This window comes from Epinephelus fuscoguttatus, linkage group LG15 (assembly GCF_011397635.1).
Source record: "Epinephelus fuscoguttatus linkage group LG15, E.fuscoguttatus.final_Chr_v1".
Taxonomy (NCBI): domain Eukaryota; kingdom Metazoa; phylum Chordata; class Actinopteri; order Perciformes; family Serranidae; genus Epinephelus; species Epinephelus fuscoguttatus.
In genome coordinates, this window is record NC_064766.1 from 2848657 (window position 1) to 2870958 (window position 22302).

At 39.5% G+C, this 22302-nt stretch overlaps 1 protein-coding gene across 1 annotated transcript; it reads right to left on the minus strand.

Moving 5' to 3' along the window:
- Positions 1-1078: 1078 nt before the first annotated feature.
- rnf2 (ring finger protein 2) lies at positions 1079-19166 on the minus strand. The gene is made up of 9 exons (XM_049599437.1): positions 19047-19166; positions 15709-15805; positions 15204-15364; positions 9974-10056; positions 9711-9843; positions 9518-9617; positions 8458-8630; positions 7348-7537; positions 1079-6340 (listed from the first exon to the last, which is right to left on the minus strand). The coding sequence occupies exons 2-9, from the start codon at positions 15793-15795 to the stop codon at positions 6239-6241; spliced, it is 1029 nt and encodes a 342-aa protein (XP_049455394.1). The 5' UTR covers positions 15796-15805; positions 19047-19166; the 3' UTR covers positions 1079-6238.
- Positions 19167-22302: the final 3136 nt, after the last annotated feature.

Consider the following 22302-nt stretch of genomic DNA (forward strand, 5'->3'; position numbering starts at 1 on the left):
GTCAAACATTTGCCAATTCCAGCTTCTTAAATGTGAGTATTTGCTACTTTTGTTATTTATAATAGTAAATGAAGAGTTTTTGGGTTTTGGACTTTTGGCTGGACAGAGGAAGTAAGATGAAGATGTCACTTTGGGCTCTGGCATTATTCACAATTTTGACACTTCACAGACTAAACAATTGATTACTCGATGATGAAAATAATTGTTAGTGGCAGCCCTCTGCTCCAGTGTGCTGAAACAAGCATTGTAGCAAAAATGTAGCATGGAATATGATATGAAATGCTTTAGTGTCTACACATACAGTAGACACTAGGTGATAACCTAGTTATTTGATCTACAGCAGGAGTAAAATGTGTGCTGATGCTGGCAATCTGTTGGTGCTTTTTCCCTTTGGTGTCACTGACCCGAGCTGCTTTTCTCACTTTGCTAACGTCAAATGTTTTGCTGCCAAGTCTGCATCCAGCATGGCTAAGGACTGCCTATCTCTTAACCATGTATGTTCCATGCTCTTCAAATTTGGCATGAACGTTCACTTGGCCACAGTGATGAACTGATTCGATTTTGGTGGTCAAAAGCCAAGGTCAAGTGTGACCTTGCATCTTGTCAACCTCACTGTGACATCATATTCCACATAAAACACTTTTCTTACCATTAGCCAACATCGTATCTCAGGAACAGAGGGGGAAGTATTTGGTCAGATACTGAATTGGTGACACTAATCTTGGGTGTCCACCTTGAAACTGTGCTGATTGTATAGATCTTCTGTGCTGCCTGTGGGAAGATGTCTGTAAAGTATCCATGTTTTGACAGACATGAGAAACTTGACTAGTGCAGAGATATACAATGTGGAGCGGAAATTCTAGTTACTCTCTTGCTAACAGCTGTTCTTTGTTATCTAATCTGACTTGTTCTCTACTCATTTTATAAATTCAGTTTAATTGCAAAGGCAGCACTAAGACAAAGGAAATATAACTTAAATTATTTTATACTAATAGGTGACAGAGTCCATGACTGCCCCTAAGATAGTGCAGTCTTTTTTTTGTGATTTAGAGACCAGACCATGAGAACATAAGCAACAGCACTTTGTGTTCTCTGTCGAACACATAGATTCAGGTTTATTGTCCAAACAGAAAGATGCAGTGTACAGGTTCCACACACACAGACAGATTATCAGACACACAGGTACCAAATGAGACAGGAGTGAAGCCGTTTTCACTGAGTTTTGACTCCAGCAGCTGACCTTTGACACATGCCTTCAGGGCAGTTTAGTTTGTGGAACTTTCAGCTTTCTCTTTACTAAAGCTAGAAATCTGGTGCAGTCATTCAATTTGCGGTGTGCCTCATAGTGACTCAGCCACACTGACATTTAATTAAGCAGAGGCTTAATTGAGATGGCACATTCACAGGTAAAATCAGAACTCAGTTCATTCTAGTCCAAATAGTAGTTTAACTCACGGTCCATTTAGAGTTGCTTTTTTTTTTAAAGGAATATTTCACTCGCAAAATAACTATCTGTATATTAGTTAGTCACCACTTTGAATCATGAAGAAAAAAATTTCTCTCATGCCTCCACAGTGAATGGGGAATCCCAAAAAATGCCACCATTCTCTACCAATTGAAGTAAACAGGGACCACATTTAACAACACTTTATCAAAACTGTCACACAGCTCATGCAGTATAATCTACTTCAATAATTTCATAGACAACAAAATTCCATGACTTTTCCAAAACGTTCAATGATTTTTAAAGATTCTTTTGACTTTTTCAGGTTTTCCATGACCTTGGGATCCCTGACTTTCACTAAAATGTTACAAAGAAAACACCTCTGCCTACAAGTGTTGCAACTCTAAAGAACCCTGTTTGAGCAAAGTTCAGAGTTCGGCTGTGCATGGGAATGTACCAACATGTTTTAAATAGAAACATTTTAGTGAAAAATCATGTGTTTGTGAAGTACTGAGCACACGACTGCCTAGATGAGAGTTGGATTACACTGCTCTAGTCGTGAGAGTTTGTAAACAGATGTTTTGATATAGTTTTGCTGTTGTTAAACATGGACCCCATGTACTTCAATTCATGAAGACTGTTTTGGGGAGGCATGAGAGAAAGTTTTTATAACAAATTTAAAGTAAATATGCCATGAGTAATCCATACACAAATGGTCATTTTGTGGGTGAAGTGTACCTTTAATACATATAAACCCCAGATTTTATCCACCTTTTGGGATCTCTGTTCACTATGGAGACGTGAGAAAATGTCTTCTTCACGAATTCCCCATAATACACAGTGAGTAATTAATATACAAATGGACATTTAGTGGGTAAAACATTTCTATAATAGCAAATAAGCAAAACCTATCTGCTGATGAAAACCGTGAGATGTAGTTAAAGCTCCACAAAAAGCTAAGTGTTAAGATGGTTTTGTCAAATTAACAGAAATGTTGTTGATGATAAAGAGCAGTGCACATGTGAAGGGTTGCAGTAGTTTCTAAGTTTAGGAGACTTTAGTACATTCTCACAAATATTGACTGAACTGTCCTGAACTGAACAGTGAAGTCATAAAGAAGTGGGCTGCAGCCTTTTAATGTTGTGAGATAGTGATACTGGAATGTGACAGTGCTTTACTCTGATTATCAGCTCACCAAACCAGATACTGTTTATATGAAGCCCTAGTTTCGTTTTCTTCACCACTGTCAACATACACTGACACTGCCTCTCAAATGCTGCAAGTGTAATCACTCTTGGATCAAATAAATGAGTTACATTAGAACTACACTGCTAAATTTCAAATGTGACATCAGTGACAAGAAAAATTAAACATTTTCAGCTTTTCATGGAACAATTAATGCTGTTTCTGACCTAAAACACCCCACTTTTGAAACAGCAGTGAATATCTGCATTTGGTGTCCTTAAGTCCAGACAGGCTGTAGAGAGGGATCCTTCCACACCTGATGCAGGCTGCAGCAACAAATCAATTCATCCACTCACTCATGATCCGTCAATGTGCCACCCAGCGGCTGTTAGCAGCAGCTATGACAACATCAGCTCTGATCCTCTTTACATTACTGCTCATCAACAGAAGGAGCTTCATACATGCGAACTTTACATTTCTGTGCCATAAAAATGAAACTCATGATCTCTCTTACACACACACACACACACACTGGTCCATCATCTTGCCCACAAACAGAAAGACCAGGTAAAAGAGCAACATCATGTTTGAAACATGTATGTTTGGGTGGAAAGGTTGGTGTTTGTCTAGTCAGGGTTCTTATGGGCGTGATAATGTACCGAATCAGATGCCAAGTAAAATAAGGCAGTTGACATAATGGAACATTTATAGTACAAACATGTTTGGCTTCACATCCACTCACTGTAGCTCACACACACTCCTCAGGGTTTCTATTCTTGTGGAACTTTCAGAGCCCTAAGTTAGCTACATGGAGACTGAAACACATGGTATTAAAACACTGAACCGAACCCCACCATGTGTCTGAAACACAACAAAAACAAATATACCCTAAAATATTCTGTGATGTCATGTCTGAGCTATAGCTGAGGATGGTTTGGATGTTGATGCCTATTCTTTACATCTAAGAAATGATGGCTACAAAATGATCCTGTGACAGAAAACCGCCTTCCACTGGTGAGTCAGCAGTGATTTAACAGCAAAGGGAGTAGGTTGGTGGAGATAGCAGAAGAGATACTTTCATGGTTTGACTGTCTATGGTGCTGCAAAATTATCCTCCTACCCCACCCGCCTCCAATCACACTCCTCCCTCTCCATGTTATAAAAGACATTTATAAAAGAACAAGCCATAGAGAGCAGCCACAGATATCAGAGGACAGTTTTGTTTCTACAGGCAACAGATCAAGACAACAGCTTCTCCGTCACTATTCACATTCCCAACGAGTTATTCAGCTGCACACAAAACCCTGGCCATATCAGACCAGCAAAACAGAGACAAGCCCTGCTAATGGTGCAGTTGGATTGTAATGCGTTCACACTGGTAGCATCGCTGACAGAAATGACCAGAGCTCCATTCATTTTGTGCTCTCTTGTTCACTGTTACGCAATCTTGGTTTGGGCAACAGCCAGTATTTCTAAGGAGTTGCGATGTAGCCAGTGGATATCCAGGCCAAGACTCCCTCTTTTGTGCACCACTCACTGTTTACAGTTCGACTGATGAGACAGGTCCAGACAACATTTCTGCAAATCTCTATAAACAGATATCTGCATACCAACACAAATAAATTAGAAAAAAGAACCAACCCAAAAAGCTAAATCATTTTCGGACGATAGCCTATGGGTGTCAAGACTGCATTTTGGCCAGTGTGTTCTGCTTTTTTTTGCTTTTCACCTGGACCATTCACCTGCAGGGAACCAAACATGATTGGATGATACAACTCAGACTATAAACGAAAACCAGAACACTTCCGATACCAAATTCTTTTCTGGTAACCAACAGAGTCTGCTAACATATGCAGATGAAGGCTGTACCCAATTCTGAAATATGTCAGTCAAATCAGATTTGGCCTTTTAATACACTTAATTTGTTTTTTTCCCCCCTCCATATCAAGTTTCCAAGTTTGAACAGGTGCAGCGGGATGTTGAGTGTGACAGTGGCATTCAAGTAATATAGTACGGAAATGTACAACAATTTTAACCGACACGTTATGAAACAAAAGCCAGAGACTGTGTCATATCAAGTATCTACGAGCTGTAAAATCACCACTTCTAAGCAGAAAAGCGAAGACAATGTTATCTCAAAGCCTTACGGTGCAGAGTCTCTCTTTCCCGTGCCGCTGCATCACGTCCGCAGCTGTCTGTACCAAAGTGTAGCATGAAAGTTAAGAGCGCTCACTCTGCAACAAAATCTGGGGACCAAAACATTCCCAGTAAAGTAAACTGCACAATCTCAGTCGTATGAGGGGTCTCCGACTGATGATTCCAATCTATAAATTTCAAGGAGCAGCCCTAATGCAGATATCTGCTTACAGAGATTACGGTTATAGTGATTCAGTTTCAGACAGCAGCCTGCCCTGACAAAAACATTGCAGCCATCCAGACCTTCACTGTTCTCTAGTTTTATTATAAAGCCATGTTAAAAAAAAAAGTTTAGAGAACACTTGGAACATTATCTGAAAAAGACAAACAAAACTGATTTGCCTAAGGCAATCTTTGTAGCTTCATACCACTATATAGATTCAACTGAATATGGTGCACTGCCCACTGCTGGTCAATAACTGTCAAGTTATCAGTGTGAACGCACATTTTACCTTGAAGTATTCAACGTATGGTTTAACAGGTGCTTTTTCAAAGGCCCCTTTACACTATCAGCATGTCACAGTATGCCAGATGGGTCGAATAAACTCTTGTTTGCAATCTGTGTCTGACTGTCCACCAGTTTAGAAGATTGTCTATGGAAGCAAAGAAAAGGCTGTAATCATCTGTTTCATGAGTAACCCAAACACCATTATGAAATTTAATCACCACTGATTAATCACTACTTATTGTTGAAAACTGAAATATTTTACTTTGAAAACATGCTGCCTGAATTTATGTGCTTTGAATTTTCCTTTTCAAAGTTGTGCGATTCCATAAACGTTTTAGGGTTCACAAATTTAGACATTTAAAATGGCCAGTAATGAAAAACAAATACTGTATAATAAAGATTTGGACTGACGATTTAAGATTTCACCTGTGTCTCTCAAAGTCAACTTTGGATACAGACCAAAATCACAGAGCATAAAGGGGCCTCTACTGAAGACAAAAAACAGTATGATAAAATTTCTATTACTTGGAAAATAGAACATTGCTAATTCAGACTGTGAATGGACCCTGCTTTTCAGAGTTGGAACAAGTCTACAAATACTTTAAAAGCCCATTATCGCTTTGATTTACCTGCTGGCTGTTGTACTGATCTGCTACCTTCTACAGAGAGAGAGAGAGAGAGATAGAGAGAGAGAGAGAGAGAGATAGAAAGAGACACAGAGAAAGATACAGAGAATATAAAACAAGTTTTTTTCTTTTTACAAGAGTCCTTTTGAGGGTAAAACCAACCCCTCTCATCTCCTTCAGACACACAAATTCCTCTCCTCTTGTTTCTGTGTGTGCAAGTATAGCAAAGTCCATATGTTTATTTCCTACTGGTGTGTGTGTGTGTGTGTGTGTGTGTGTGTGTGTGTGTGTGTGCACGTGTGCGCGCGTGTGTGTATGCATGTGTGTGTTCGTATGCGTCTACTTGTGTTCTTTAGTAGGAGCAAAGTAGAGCTCCATGGGTTTGTTCACCTTCCAGTACTTTTCGCTGACCAGCTCAAGGGAGAAGGAACCATTCAGAACCTGTGAACAGAGTTAAACAGTTCAAACATCCATGAAGGGTTTCCCACTCTGACTATTATGACCTTCTTTAATTAATCTTTTCCATTCCTACGTTATCCTCAAGGTTCCACTTATCTGTAGCACAGTCTGTACATACAGATGGACGACATGACAGCTCCCCAAAAATGAAGCCAAAACATTGGGATCGCCCCCTGGTGGCTGGCTGCAGTATAAGTCATAAACCTGGCTCCCTCCATGTTAGCAGATGGGAAATGGGCCAAACTAAAAGCTAGAACTACACATCAAATTTTTTTTTCCCAAAGATGGGTTCTGTCTTTTAAGGTAGTTCTTATCATTATGCTCAATTGTTCATGTTTTTCATAATTTTGGTTGGAATTAAGTTATTTGATGCTATAAAAAAGTGGGTCTGATCTTGACTGACAGCTGTGCATGCCAATTGATGCGCTTGTGATCAATGGTCAGATCGCAGAGATCACTGCTGCGCAGACTTTGGCTCCAAATGATGTCACCAGCACAGGATGGTGGCCGCCCCATCCAGGATATTTTGGCTTCATTTTTGTACAGTGGGAGGACATGAAGACATGTCGTTCATCTTTATCATCAGTCAATGGTCTGTAGCAGCAGAATTGTTCTTTCTCATATGATAAGCAGACTGGTTTCAACTACATTTAAATGAAATCCATGAAATGCCGTACACATGCCAAACAAGTTAGAAAACACCTTCTTCTACAATGTACTACTATTTCTCAGTAGAAATTATTTACTCATACTGCCCAACTTCTTGAATGTACAGAATGTACAGAGCAACATAATACCCTGTTTTAGTTTGAACGTCCCCCTACATATATATTCAAAAATGCTTTCAAACCTAGAACATTATAGAGGTAGGTGTAGCTTTTAGTGTATAGAGGATCACGAAAAATCCTAGATGTCAGGTTCCCTCAGACAATGCCTATTGCGTGTGTGTGTGTGTGTGTGTGTGTGTGTGTGTGTGTGTGTATACTCACAGTGAACTGGTTTCCAGCAGTAGGTATGTAGATGGTGTACTGTTTCTCTGAAGCTGCCTCCACATTAACAGGACTGGCCTCTGCATTTCTTCTCAGCTCCTCCAGAGCCAGTCTGACGGCCAGGTATTTAGACAGGTGATCCACTGTAGCATTACCGGACGTCTTAATGTAGCGAGGGACAAACTCCACACTGCAGACACACACATACATTCAAATATATGTAAATCAGCTGGCACAGTTAATATGTAAATGACAATATGGCTATGGCTATGGATATGGATGGGTGCTCAAGACTATATTGTCACGGTCTGAACCCAGCTGGTACAATGACACACTTCCTCTACTCCTGCTATCCTTAATCTCATTAAGTTTAACGATTACCATGGTGCAGTTAAACTGATGGTGCTGATTTGTTTACTGTAAGCTGGGAAAAAAAACAATGAAAAAGCTCTCCAGTTCATATACTGATAATATTTACAGGTTGCACTGCAGCTGCATGGTTGCAAAATGCAATTAAACAGCAGTGTGGAGCCCTGCAGATGAGATACACGCTTCGCCTCAGACACTATTGCTCAGGAGAAAGTGATCTGGTTGGCTGGAGGAGTGTGTGTGATAAATCATGTTTGTGAGTCTTTCTTTGCGTGACTGTGTCTGTTAGAGGGACAGAGCCAAAGGAGAGAATGAGAGAATCAAAATGCCGTAGCAAGTCTCATGTCAGCAGCTTAATGAAACAACGTGACCATTTATACTTGATGTTTGCGATACGGTCATTTTGTACATTCTATGGTTGGTTTATTATGTTAATGTGTCAATATTAAATTTGGGGTATGTGTTGTTCAACTGCTAAACCACAATGTTCTTTATGTTTGCCGTTAGAAAATGTATTCAGGCACAGTTAAGGTACTAGCATTAATTCTGCATTGGTACTGAATTAAAAAACAAAATGTTACCCATCGCTACAAGACAGCAGACAGATTTATCAGTTGTTTGATTTTTGAAATGCTTCTTTTCTGTGCCTCTCTTTCACATCACAGCAGACAAGTCAACTCCTGTATTTTATTTGTGAGATCAGCACAAGTCTTAACTGAAGCTGTATATGTGTGACACTACCTGTTGTGACCGTCATCCTTCTCCATCAGGGTGGGATGTGGCCTGAACACCAGTTCTATTTCGCTGGCACCACCGTCGATCACAGAATCCCCTCCCCCGTTCTCAGCAGCATTATCCATGTCCAAACCACTGTCATCACTCGTCTTGGTGCGCTTAATGCTTGGACCTGCCTCCTGGGGGAAAATGTTCAAAAACAGTATTTCTATGATGGGGAAAAAAAAAACACCAGGAGGAGAAGCGCACCTTTGAACACAGTCTCATCCCTAATTAAAGTTTGCTTATCCTGTAGTTCTGCAATAGTGGCAGTGATTACCAAGCTTCCCTGTCATTCACAGCAGTGTGTGTCTCAACAATTACAATATTTATTTCTGAGTCTCATCATTACATTGGTCTAGCGCAGGGGTCTGCAACCTTTGCCATTAAAAGAGCCATTTTTGACCAAAAATAATTTGAAAAAATCTGTGTGGAGCTGCAAAAAAATGTTTGAGCCTTATAATCAAGGTAAATAGCCTATTAAGTCTAAATTAGCGTATACTTATGGTCTAAGCAAGCATTTGTTAATATGTTTTACCACAAGGTGGCCACTGTGCAGGGCACTATTAATAATTATCTGGTACTTAAATTTTGCAGAGCTGGCAGTGAGAGCAAACAAATCTGTCCACGCACTACTACATTCTCTATTTTATTCAATTTACTTTTTGGATTTGGCATCCATAGCTAACCAGCCACTGCTATCGAGGTTCAGCAACATTTGGATTCATAGAAGGAATTTCCATAGACTTCTTTTCTCAAAGGCTCAAGGAGCCACTGGACAGGGGCTAAAGAGCCACATGTGGCTCCGGAGCCACAGGTTGCCTACCCCTGGTCTAGCGCAACACTAACTGGGCTCAATACTTAAACCATTTCACAGTGTGTCTCTTAATATTTTCACTGGTCACACCATTACAACTGACTCCCAGCAGGGCTTGCTTGGTGCATGCTTTATAATGTCAACGTTGAGAAGTGGGGCACAAAATGCATACACACTGTCACATGTGATGTGTTAAACATCCTAACATACCTGGTTGCTGTGGACAGAAGCGTTGCTACAGTGGGAGGAGTCTCCATTGTCCTCAGCTCCACTACCATTCTCCACTGTGTGTCTCTTACCACGCTGCAGTCTGTAAGAAACAAATGCAAATGCAATGTATTAAGTTTGTATTTGCATGATTGTTATATTTGCATTATTGTTGTGTGTTGAGATCACTGTTTACCTGGTCATAGCCTGTATCTTCAGCCCCTCCTCTATGCTGTGGGACAGGGCTTGCTGGTTGTTGTGTTTGCTAATGCGGGCCAACACTCTTTCTTGGTGGGCTTCATACTCATCGCGGCTGGGATAAATCTTGCCTGAAATGGCATAAGTTAATATAAAACTAAATTCTAAAATGTTTTTACAATGTTTTGACTCACAATTTTCAGTTCATCCATATTTTTGTGTAGTGATTAAACCTCCTTTAACCTTCTTGTGGTTACTTACTAATCAGGGCATCAAAATTAGGGTCTGGACGCAGCGACCTCTTGGACACCAGCTTCTTGCGACAGGTAGGACACTCTTTATTACTGCAGAGTCAGGGAGGACAGACAGACATTTTGAAAAATTCATCATCATAAACAACAACAATAATGCCAATTCAACAATGTGGACTAATGTTATTGATCCAGACTATTATTTTTAATGTGGGCGGCTGTGGCCCAGAAGTAGAGCGGGATTGTCCATAAATCAGAACATCGACAGTTCAATCCCCGACTCCTCCAGTCCGCATGTTGAAGTACCCTTGAGCAAGATACTGAACCCCAAATTGCTCTTGATGGCTGTTCCATCAGTGTTTGAGTGTGTTAAAAACTGAGTAGCAGGTGGCCCCGTGTATGGCAGCCTCAGCCACCAGTGTGTGTGTGTGTGTGTGTGTGTGTGTGTGTGTGTGTGTGTGTTTGTGTGAATGAGTGTGTGAATGTGACTCGTAGTGTAAAAAGCACTTTGAGTGGTGAAATGACTGTAAAGGCGCTATACAAGTTTAGGTCCATTTACTTTTTACTATTTACACTGTAACACACTTAAAAAATACATTTTAATTTCTGTCAAGGTAAGTTTAAATCAAACAATAAACTGACTGTGAGCCTCAAACTTGAATATAAAAAGGTGCTTCAGGCTACATGGGGGTAATTTAGAGAACACACTTAAAGGCAATTCACGGCTTATAAACACAAACCTTTTCTTTGGCACTTACTGCGCACCCATATATAAAGTTTGTGGTCAAAAGCACATTAGACAAATGTAAATCAAGTAAGCACTTGTCTAAGCTCATGGGTTTTGTTAATGACATGCTGTCCAATAACATCTTATTTGACAGCAGTCAGATACTGCTGAGAGTGAAATCCCTGATCGTTAGTTCACAGGCAGCTTGTTCAAGCTGTTCTCTGTGTTGCTGAAATTAAACAAAATAACATGGAACATATCTACTTATTATGCTACTGACTTAACTGGGATATTTTTTGATGAACTGAATGACATTTAATGGAGTGTTGCATGTCTCGAAGGCTGGGCTCATAGGAGACCACCGGACTCTCTCCCGGGGGGGAGGGGGCTTGGGGACGAGTTACAAGCAGTTAATAAACAGACAACGTGGTGTTTAAAACTGCATATCTAGCAGATCTATTTTCTGTCCTAAAGTGCAGCCGTGACTGGTTCTGAATGTGGGCTTTAGCAGGCAGCTGCTCTCTCCTCTTTCTCGTCACCCCCTCGCTCTGAATGTAGGCATGGACTGTAACGCTATATGGCATATACTGCCCCCATCAGTTCCAGAAGAGTCATAGCACCAGTTCTTACGCTGGTATCAGTTCTTCCGTTTTTTTTTTTTGTTTTTTGTTTTTTTTTGGAAAAATGAGTATCGCCGGGTTTTTTTCATCATGGAATCGAAAGGTATTGTGAGTATCGGTTCTCATGACATCACTAGCCCCTACAGACACTCTCTCATAGACACATTCACACCCTAAACCCTTTTCAGAGTGCAGTAAGGACAACAGCTGAAAAAAGTCCTAAATCACCACAGCATGTACAGTATGTTGACAGACTCACATACAGAATCACACTGTGATTCCAAAAATGTTTCAGATTTTATATGTGTATGGCCACAAACTCAGCTACAGTAATGACAATACCAGATCTGATCTGATGAGCTGCACTGCTCTGAAACAGCTGACCACGTTGATTGTACATGATACCGCTGTGTAATCCTCTGAAATAAGTTCTATCCAGCCCTACCCATCAGGGATCCGAGGCAGAGCTTGTGTATAATAATAATAGTAATAATAATAATAATAATAACTAGTCCATACCCATTGAGTGCACAGTTGCCCACGTACAATTTCACATGGTGTGTGTTCGGGATACAGGTCATAAGAAATTGCAGATTAAATAGTCAACTGAACCCATTAAGAAGATCAATGTCTTCAGACAGAGTTTTTGTGAATTTAATAGTACGATTGCTTTATTGAAAGTACAGTAGTACCATTGCCAATAGTGAGATAGTTAGTGGGCTAAAACTGTTCATTAGTAGTTGAGGTAGCACGCTGAAAGGCAAATTGTTCAAGTGTTTATATGTTGTATTGACTTAAAAGTGGGGCGCACTGGTAGAATGACTGACTGACTGACAGAATGACACACTGACAGTTTCCGTGACTATGTACAGCATACCATACCATGACTTAGTCATACCAAAAATTAGGGGAAAAAAAACTAACATTGGGCCACAGGGGGAGCCATAGCGATCAGTCGCATTTTAGCCATTTTTAAGCATTTTTCTGTTTTTATAGCGCCACCCAGTTGCCAATTAGAGTTAAATTTCTCCAGTCATCTTGAGGCGTCCTGTTCTACATATCTACCAAGTTTAGTAAAAATCGATATGGCGGTTAGGCCTAGATAAGAAATTAGCTCTCTAGCGCCCCCATTTTGTTTGATCAGATCAATAATGGAGGGGTCCCCTCAGATTATGTGTGGTCATATGCCTACAAAGTTGCGTGGTGATCGCTGAAACCCTTGAGATTAGGGATGCACCGAATATTCGGTAACCGAATATATTCGGCCGAATGTTGCAAAAAAACACACATTTGGTATTCGGTGGAATAAGTTAAAAGCAAGGCCGAATAATAGTGGCGTGTTTTGATAATGCAATCAAACAGCGTGCTGTGACGTGCGGAGTAAAATGTCGGCAGTGTGACAATCCATCCCTCACTGCACTCACAAAATACTTTTGAGCAAGCAAAATAGGCTTAAATCATTCAGCACGCTGTGTGAGCAGCCTACAGATTTCAACCAGCAGCAGAAACGAAAGGCGAATCCCACCGATTGTGGGTTGAACGGGGGTCACAGACACAGACAGTAATGTATTCCTGTCAAATACGGTGGCCATCGGCATACCGGCGACGGATAAGTCGGCTCCAATAATATCTTCTTCTTGGCGTGTGGACTGCCCAGAAGTACCTGAACAGCCGAGCCAGCCGAACACAGTTATGTGACATGTCAGAGGAGAAACGAGCTGTTCACGGCCCACAAACCTCACCGCACTTTAGGGACTGTTCTTTACTTATGAAGGGGAGGAGGGTGGCTGGTTGATTCTTATTTTATTTATTTATTTTATTTTGATCCCCCCTATGTTAATCACTCATTGATTCTGCTTTTGAAGTATGAATAAGTCAATAAGTAATTTATTCCATTGAAATATCATTGATGTAGCCTATAATAGAAAAGTGATTTATCTTTTCATAAATGACAAAAGGCACATCTGCCTCATTTTCACTGTGGTATCGTGATACTACTCAGAACCATGATATTTTCATTGGTATCGTACAGTGGGATCCAATTTTGGTACCGTGACAACACTAATCTGGAGGGGGTTCATCTGCCAAAACTAATGAAAAACTAAACAACAATATTCGGTATTCGGTACTCGGTATTCAGCCAAGCGTTTAATATTATTCGGCTTCGGCTTCACGTTTTCCAACTTTTGCCAAGAGCGAACTGTAGATATTGGTCCCTAGATTATGTTCAGCAAGTTTCATGCAGATGCAAAATTCAAAATGGCGGAAAATCTATATAACTGGAAGTTCCTCCCATCCTCCCATTACCTTCTACCACTGTGCCAAATTTCACATGGATTGACCAAGTCAGAGAGGAGAAAAACATGGAACAGACACACAGACAGACACACCCACAGACAGTTTTCATCATTATATAGTAAGATAGGCTGAATTATATTTGTTATCCCTCATCCTCTCTCTTCCCATTCCCTAATGATTATCTAATTATAATAGAAAAATGGTAAAAATAATAATAATAACAACAATAATAATAATAATAATAGAAAAAAAAAAGAAAAAGAAAATTAAGAATGTGCTTTTGAGTGTATCCTTGTGCGTGTGTGTGAGCTTGTGTTTTCTATGAAGAAGATATTCCAAGAATATTGATGATCATCATGATGATGGGTGGATTATGTGCAGATATGGATGATTGGCTCTCAGACAAGAAAAATCGGTCGGATAGAACATAAGATGTTAAGAAGTCGATGAGGTTGGACCAGGAGGATTGGGGTTCTGTTGTGCTACTGAAAAGGGAGGATTTATATTCCATGGAGCTGTAGACAATGAGTAAGTTCTTCCAGTGAGCTAGATGTATGGTGTTTTTTGATTTCCAGTTCATGAGGATAGTTTTCTTGGCGATAGTTAGGGCCACGAGGAGAAGTCTATGGTTAGTTTTATCTCGCTGCTGTCACCTTGATTCTCCCGAAAAATACACAGACTGAAGCTGACAGAATGAAAGTAATTATTATGTCATTGTCACGTGAATAGAAGGGGTGGGGTGGGGGGTGGACGCCTCGTGCCCCATGTCTGCTGTGACTGATTAATTTAGAAACTTTTTATCTAAATCACATCATTTTAAAAAGCTCATTACGTGGCAGTGGACACATTGGAAAGTGTAATTATGAGGTTTCTGTCAATATTTTTTGCTTCTTTGATAAAAACTGGAGATATTAATCCAAATAAATGACAGTGTTATCTAAATCCTCCTGAGCTCCACTGGCACAAGTTTCATAGAAGAGGCCCTGCCTTCACTTCCAGCAAATCGTGTGCAAGAATTGTGGGTATTTTATACCCGCCTGGGATAAACACATGAATCCTTGGAATTTCTCTGAAAGAAGGACTCAGCTCTCAGTGAATTTTCGTTTTTGCCGTGCATAACAGTATGGCGTCAATATGTCAACAAGTCAAAATACTGTAAGTATCATGATATAATGTTTTATATCATATCATGATATAATGTTTTATATCATATCAAAAATTATTCCGGTATTACCGTGAACAATATGATATGGCACACCCCTAATCTATGTGTGGCCACAATGGACAGGAGGAACCATCGAAGTGTTCAAAAATAGTTTCAGTGTTTGGGGATGTGAGTATGCTCCAGTGTAATCACCATTAACTTAAGTCTTTGAGAGACACTAGCATCCACCACTACTGATCTAATAAAATGATGACAAGATATGAAGCTTTCCCTTCCTTCAGGGGTCACCGTTACTCAATCTCTACAACTCTGACATTCACATGACTGAATTAGCTGGTGGTCCCACCCTCGGGTGAGATAATGAGAAACCTGAATATCATTGAAGGGACAGAGAAGGCTCTCCTGGTTACCACTACATGGTAAAACTTACCCAGATCTTAAAGCTGTGATGATACAATCAGCGCAAAAGCGGTGCAGACATTCTTTGGTTGTCATTGTGTTCTTCAACATGTCCAGACAGATAGGACACATGAGTTCGCTGTGCAAGGACCTGGGCGACACTGCTATTTCCAACCCATCTGTTATAGCCTCCTGTGCCAGTGTGAAACAGATCCAGAGAGAGGTTAGTAAACACAAAGATGCATCTATCTGTGGACACTGATACAGCTATGTTGATGTTTTAGGTCCAGAAAATCAACAACAACTGAAAAAAATCATTTTAGATATTGGACATTGTATCAGGTCATCATCCCTGTGTTATGGGGATAATTAACCATCAATTGGTGAATTGCTTATGTGTTTTAGGTATAGTCTGCCAGAACAATGTCAACATGCTGTGTGATTGATAAAAGTCTGTTTAAAACAATATAAAAAGTAAAATCATTTTGATAAGATTCAACTGATATGAATAAAATGATACACTATGAATTTGTTACCTGTGGAGTTCTCTGTAGTTCGTACAGACTCAGCTCCCAGGTCTTACTGAGGGGTTGAACCCCATTGGTCTGAACTGTCTGAGTCATTACTGCAACACTGAAAAACACAAAAACAATATTAGATTTTTCTTATACATCTAGGATGTGATGACTACCTTTGACACACACACACACACACACGCTTTACCTCCTAAATTCAGCCTTGAATAATTTTATCATATTATTATTTAAATGGTGTGAGCACTGGTTATTGTAAACATCCTTCTGTACAGCTGCCCTGTTTTTTCAAAACATTGTAAAATTGTTCAAATTTAAATTTCAGTCATCATTTACATAGATAATATTCAAATCATTTGCTTTGCCTTGTGCATTTCATAGAGCATCTGAACAATACAGCAGCTTGCATAACAATGTATCAAGCTTGTCTGATGAAAAAGTTTAAATTACTGTGCACGTGTCTACTACAAGTTTATACTATTTTTCATATGTCATATATGTTGCATTTTTTCCTACATAAATGATATTTTTACATAATGTTATGTCTTGGATTCTCTCTTTTTTACTTGCAGGGTTTTTGTTTTTTCATACACACACACACACACACACACACACACACGCAATAGGCATTGTCTGAGGGAACCTGACATCTAGGATTTTTCTTGCCAATGACTGCTTCTCTGTAAATATTGTGCGTATGACAACAAAGACCTGAAACTAAAAACCTAAAACAAAGAAAAGTGCAGCCTATTGTAACAATTCAATCGATTCCTACAACTGGTAACAGCAGGTAAAAATGGACCTGCATTTGTATAGCACCCATACAAGGTGCCACCTGCTACTCAGTTTTTAACACCCACACACACACACACACACACCCACCGATGGAAGCATCATGGGAGCAATTTGGGGTTCAGTATCTTGTTCAAGGATACTTCGACATGCAGACAGGAGGAGCTGGGGATCGAACCACTGATCTACCCACTCTACCTCTGAGCCATATCCGCTCATAACTAAAGACTTTAGTTACAACTAAATAAAGCTGGGGCCATATTTTTAGTGCATTTGTTATCCACAGGCCAATCGTTTTGCCACTATAAGATGTTCAGAAATGATACAGACCGATACGCAGGTGTTCTCATGCAGTTACCAAAACACATTTTTTTATGGTTTGTGTTCATGCTTTTTAAGACCATTTTAATAAAAAGTTTAACAATAATTGTAAAATGTCATGAATAAATGTAGGTGCTGTGAAATAAATAGAATGAACGTACAGTATGTTCAAAACCTTGTTGTTTTATTGCTCTTTAGGATTTGATTTTCAACTGCACACATACAGTGTGCTTGGATTTTATATTTCCATTTGTGAGAAACTGCATCTCAATAACCTATATAAGGGTAATCTATATGAACTACTGGTGATTTATATTTAATAAAATAGAAATAACTTATTTTTTTGTTTATAGTAGTAGAAGCACCAATGAATGGGGCATAAGAGGTTTACACCCACCTGCTTCAGGCAGCTCTTACTTAAGAGATGGATACTGGACATTGCTCTTCTGTATCATAACTATTTATTAGCATTTATGTCCTGTACATGATCAGCAGGCCTGCTTCTAATGTTATCTATGTCTTCTTATTTAGAGTTGGGCATTTCTAATACATTTAAGTCATCCTGATTAAAGTCTTGCTTAAAATATTTAATTATTCTTAAAACTGTCTTTCCTTCATAAAAACATATCTGTTTATTAACTGTCAAAATAAAAAGAAAAATTACATCACCAAAGGAAGTATTCTTGCTGCCACAAACACTTATTATGGGGCTACTCTCCTTTCTGGCTGGGTCCTTGTTAAATGTATGGCTATTGCACTGGATTGCATTACACATCTATTTCTGGTATTGTGTCTTATTCCTACAAAGCATTTGAGTCAGTTTCTTAAGGAATGAAATGCCAAGGAACAGCAACATTTGAAAGACATCAAAATGTGAATTTTCACATAGAGAACTGTTCAAGGTGTGAATTTAACAGAAAATATCTTATGATTAAAATGTAGATTTTCAAGGTTTTTTAAACGATGTTACAGAATTATCCCCCTTGCAGTGAAATCCTGCAATTAATTATCTCTTATTCCTCATGAGTAAATATGGATACTGGATTCCAATTGACCTAGGCTGAGCTAGAGAAATGTTTTTTCCAAATAACAGTGCCAGAGAGAGGGCACTTAGGACTTAAATCTGTGTGTAATAATCCAAATATCACAACTCAGTTCTACTGACAATCAAAATAATAGTTTTTGCCACTGTGACATGCCACCTGAGACCTTTGGGTGATGCACAGCTTGAATTCATGGCCAAAATATCTTTAGTCTGCCTTGAGTAACCGACAAAGGGTACTGGGCCTGATGGGCTACGTGTGCTTCGTTTCTACTACCTAATAGCCTTTAGAAGAGACATATAAATAAGCTAAGGAACCTGAATGTCAAATATTTAAATCTTCTCCCTGATAGCTAGACGTTGATTGTGTGGCCATATTGCCTACATGTGACAGACAAGAGATGAAAGTGGTGGTGGTCCACACCAAACACACTGGGGTGGTAAGAAGGCAAACTGGTCTCTCTTTTCACGAGCTTAACAATATCAAGAAAAATAAACCCAACAACGGTGAAATAAACCCTGTGAAGTCTTGACCACAACCTATACATTATCTGTAATGTTAACGCAGTCATTATAAAATCCTAACTCATAACTACTGACTCAAACTACACACATGTTCTCTACCGTTGTTGCCTTTTATATTAGAGTGTTTTTTTCTAGCTAGCACAAGACAATGAATAGCTATACTCTGGTATTTGCTTCAGCCCATCTTATTGACACGATCTAAACTGCTGCAATTGATAATACAGACCCCGCGCACAGATTTCATGTAAAATCTGTGGGGCTCGGCTAATGCTAACTAGCTACCAGAGAAGCTAGCTATTCTTCATAACGCTAACATTAGAGGCGAAATAAGGTTTGAATATGGCACGTGTGTAGTTGCTAGATGACAAAGCCTACATGGGCGTACATTTAAATATTATGGAAAATGATAAAAAGCTAATAATTGAAATATTGCGAGGGAGTCGTGAATGTAATTTGTCGCTGTGACAGAGGGAAAAACAACAACAGAGAAAGAGCCGACGCACCAATCTCCTGAGGGGAGCTATATGTTTTTTCAGTCTTATTTTCCAGGTTTTAACAGTTTCAAACTGGTATGCGAACGGTCACTGATGCACAAACACATACATTTAAACAATATATTCCTAGCTGGCTCAAAATATGATTATTTCAGTACCGTACTTACATTTTCAGTTGTGAGTACGAGCCGATCCAGCCAGCGCGTTTATGAGGAGGCAATATGGCGGATGTAGAAGAAAGAAGCTATGCAGTCTGGGAAATTGAGGCCCTATGACAGCGGGGCCAGGGTCCCGAGGCAAACTTATCCAACAGCGGTCTCGAATCAAAGAGGGATGGATGTGCAACAGGATAAAACCAACATTCATGCTCCCAATCCCAAATGTTAAAGGAGAGGACATTGACAAACACAGCAGACAGATGCTGATGTTTAGTTTTAGATGCTGAATTTTCTCTGTATCTCTCCTCTTCTTTATATCTCCACCTCAGAGTCACAGATCGGAGACCTGTTCAGTCAATAGCATCGCCTGTGTGATGTAGGCCCAACTCAACATTTTACCACTATGAGAAGCAACAGCCAGAGAACCAATTTGCCCATTAAAATTAGCCACTGATGCAAGTACCCAGTAAGTGGCCTGTAAATGCGGTGATCTGCAGGTCAAACGCCTTAGATGCTGGTTGTATGAAAGCTTTTTGGAAGTGAAGGTTAAAAAGAATATTTCAGTGGAAAGCAGGGTCTTGTACAGATTAGCAGTTGCTGATAGCCTACACAATGCAACCTGTGTTAAAACACTGTCCATTTGAACACAGCTCACAGCTCTAGGAGCTTTAGGGTGTTAGGGTGATTGGCCACACACCAGCAGAGCAATAGGGACCATGAGCAGATAAAAGATCAAATGTCTGGATTAAATGGAGCCTTGTGGTGACAGGTTGACATTTCTGAGGGACATATAGGCCCACAGTGTACAAACATTTGCATGCAAATATGGGTTCTGCAAAAATGTGCAAATGATAGCGGTATAACCTAATAGCATAATAGAATGTCTGGGTTCATAAAAACTGATAAAAGAAGTCTATGAGACTGGGCGGGCAATGACGCATTGAGTGGGATTAAAATTACTGGTAACTCGTTAGATACAAGTATGCAAAAAAACATTTTTGGAAACTGACAATTAAGCTCTGAAAGACTGAGTCCTGTAAGAGACTCCTCTAGCAAAATGTTTAGACTATTTGTAAAGAGATAACTGTAGCTAGCCTACACATTAAGTCAACACTTAGGGGCATCATAGTTGGGACAAGTGGAACTGATTACTCAGGGCCCCAATGGACAGGTGGGGGGCTCAAAAAGCCTAGAATGAAAATTTCAGTTTTGTTTGCAAATTTCAGTGCCATAACTACATTAAAATTGGCCAAAAAACTAATTAAAATGAGTTTCCACTAAAAATAGTGGAAGCTCTCTAAATGATTTCTCTCACCCTATAAAGGCACAAAATGGTTTAGTCCACCCATGCACTAGGACCCATCCCTAAACACAGCCGGTGCTGAGTGAGTGACTGCCTACGTCTTTCCCTGGGTCAGAGAAATCTGGGTCCCAAAAAAGAAAAGAAAGATAGGAAAGGGAAAGAAATCAAAAGGTAAGAGACATGAATCAAGAAGAGGGAAGGTGGGGAGCCCAGAATGTTATCATAGGGCCCAGAATTTGGTGCAATGCCCCTGTCAACACTAGCCTATAAAAATCCCTACACACTTCACAAAACAAAACACCGTCCACAAGGAGTAGTGTCAGACCAACTGAAAATTAAAGATCAAAAAGAGACATTTTCAATATATAAATTAAATGACTTTCTTTTCTCTTACAAAGTTTCTTAATTCGAGGAATGTTTGCCTACAGCTAGGATGAATACTGGTAAAGTGGGACAAGAGGTGAAGTTGGACAGTTAAGCTTTATTTTTTACATGTATCCTTACATGTATGCACTTTCATTACTAAAAATCAACACTGAGCTCAATAGCAAGTATGTGATTAAAAATATATTGATTCTGTGGTTATGAAATCATTTCTGGAACAGCAACCTTGCAGTGAAACAAAATAGTCAGGCGGCTTAAAGACATATGTGAAAAGAATGGGGACGGGTCGGACAAAAGCACCAAATTTTTTTTATGTGTTCTCCATCACCATAGCTCTCAATTTAGAAGGGGAGCTTCATCACAATGGTGGAAGGCGGCAGCCGCCTTGTAAAATCTGTAAGTGCCAATATCTCATCTTCCAAGCTACTTAGAAGGTCAATTTTGGTGACAAAATATACATTTTCTGGGTCACGGAATGCATTAAAGCTATTAGGAATATCACTAGATGATTGTTCATGCCAAGATCAAATAAAAATATTAATTCTGGGAATGTATTCACATGATTTTCAACAAAAGCGGCTGGAATGGATGACATGAATGATTTGAATTCAATTGAACTTTATTAGCTTCCCTTTTAAACACTATAAAACTTTTTTTGCATGTACAGTATAATCCAATTATCTATCACATTTGCAACTGCAAAGCTCTGTGCATTTCCATTGTGCCTTCTTGCATGAGCACTTTGTACCAAGCTGCAACCTGTAAGCAAACACATGATTCCACTGACTATTAGCATGCAACTTTATATCATGCAGCTTTGAGGTTTGTTTCAGGCCTGAGTTTTCGAACCCATCATTGTGTCTTGTATGAGAGTGTTGGATGGCCTTCCTTACACAACAGAAGAATGGAACACTGGCTTATCTTTCTTTACAAGGCCATTTTGCATGACTTACCGGCTTATGTATGCTCATTACTGACTCCAAAGATTGCAGGTTATCGTAATCTGCGCTCTCATGGTCAGATCGCATATGAAATCCCTCGGACTCGCTCTGTTTTTGGCGAAAGAGCATTCAGCGTCTGCGCTCCAAAATCCTGGGCTGAGATTCAGACCCATCTTAGACTTGACCGTTGTATTAGTCTAGAAAATTTTAAAGTTAAAATTAAGGAGCATCTGCCCACCATTTGTACGTGTTTTATGGATTAATCACGAGGATTTGATACTGGATGTAATCCTTTTTATTTATTTATTTATTTATTTTATTTTTTTTATCTGAGGTTTATTAGTATGTCACTCTTTGTGTAACTTCTTGTGCTGCCTTCTTGGCCAGGATCCTCTTGAAAAAGAGATTATTATCTCAATGAGAATTCCCTGGTTAAATAAAGGAAATATAACTGATCATCATTATCATGTAATATAAGTTAACCACCTACTGTAGCTAAGATAAGATAAGATAAGATAAGATACACCTTTATTGATCCCATAATTGAGAAATTCCAGTGTTACAGCAGTCAAGAGGAAAGAGTCAGATTAAAGATTTCAAATTTAAACTTAAAAACTTAAATAACTAGGCATGCAAA

Coding starts and splice junctions, on each gene's coding strand:
- rnf2 (XM_049599437.1), bottom strand. CDS start 15,795: ATGACTCAGACAGTTCAGACCAATGGGGTTCAACCCCTCAGTAAGACC. Junction 9,844..9,973: donor TAATTTTGATGCCCTGATTA/GTAAGTAACCAC, acceptor ATGCCATTTCAG/GCAAGATTTATCCCAGCCGC. Junction 9,618..9,710: donor AAGATACAGGCTATGACCAG/GTAAACAGTGAT, acceptor TGTTTCTTACAG/ACTGCAGCGTGGTAAGAGAC.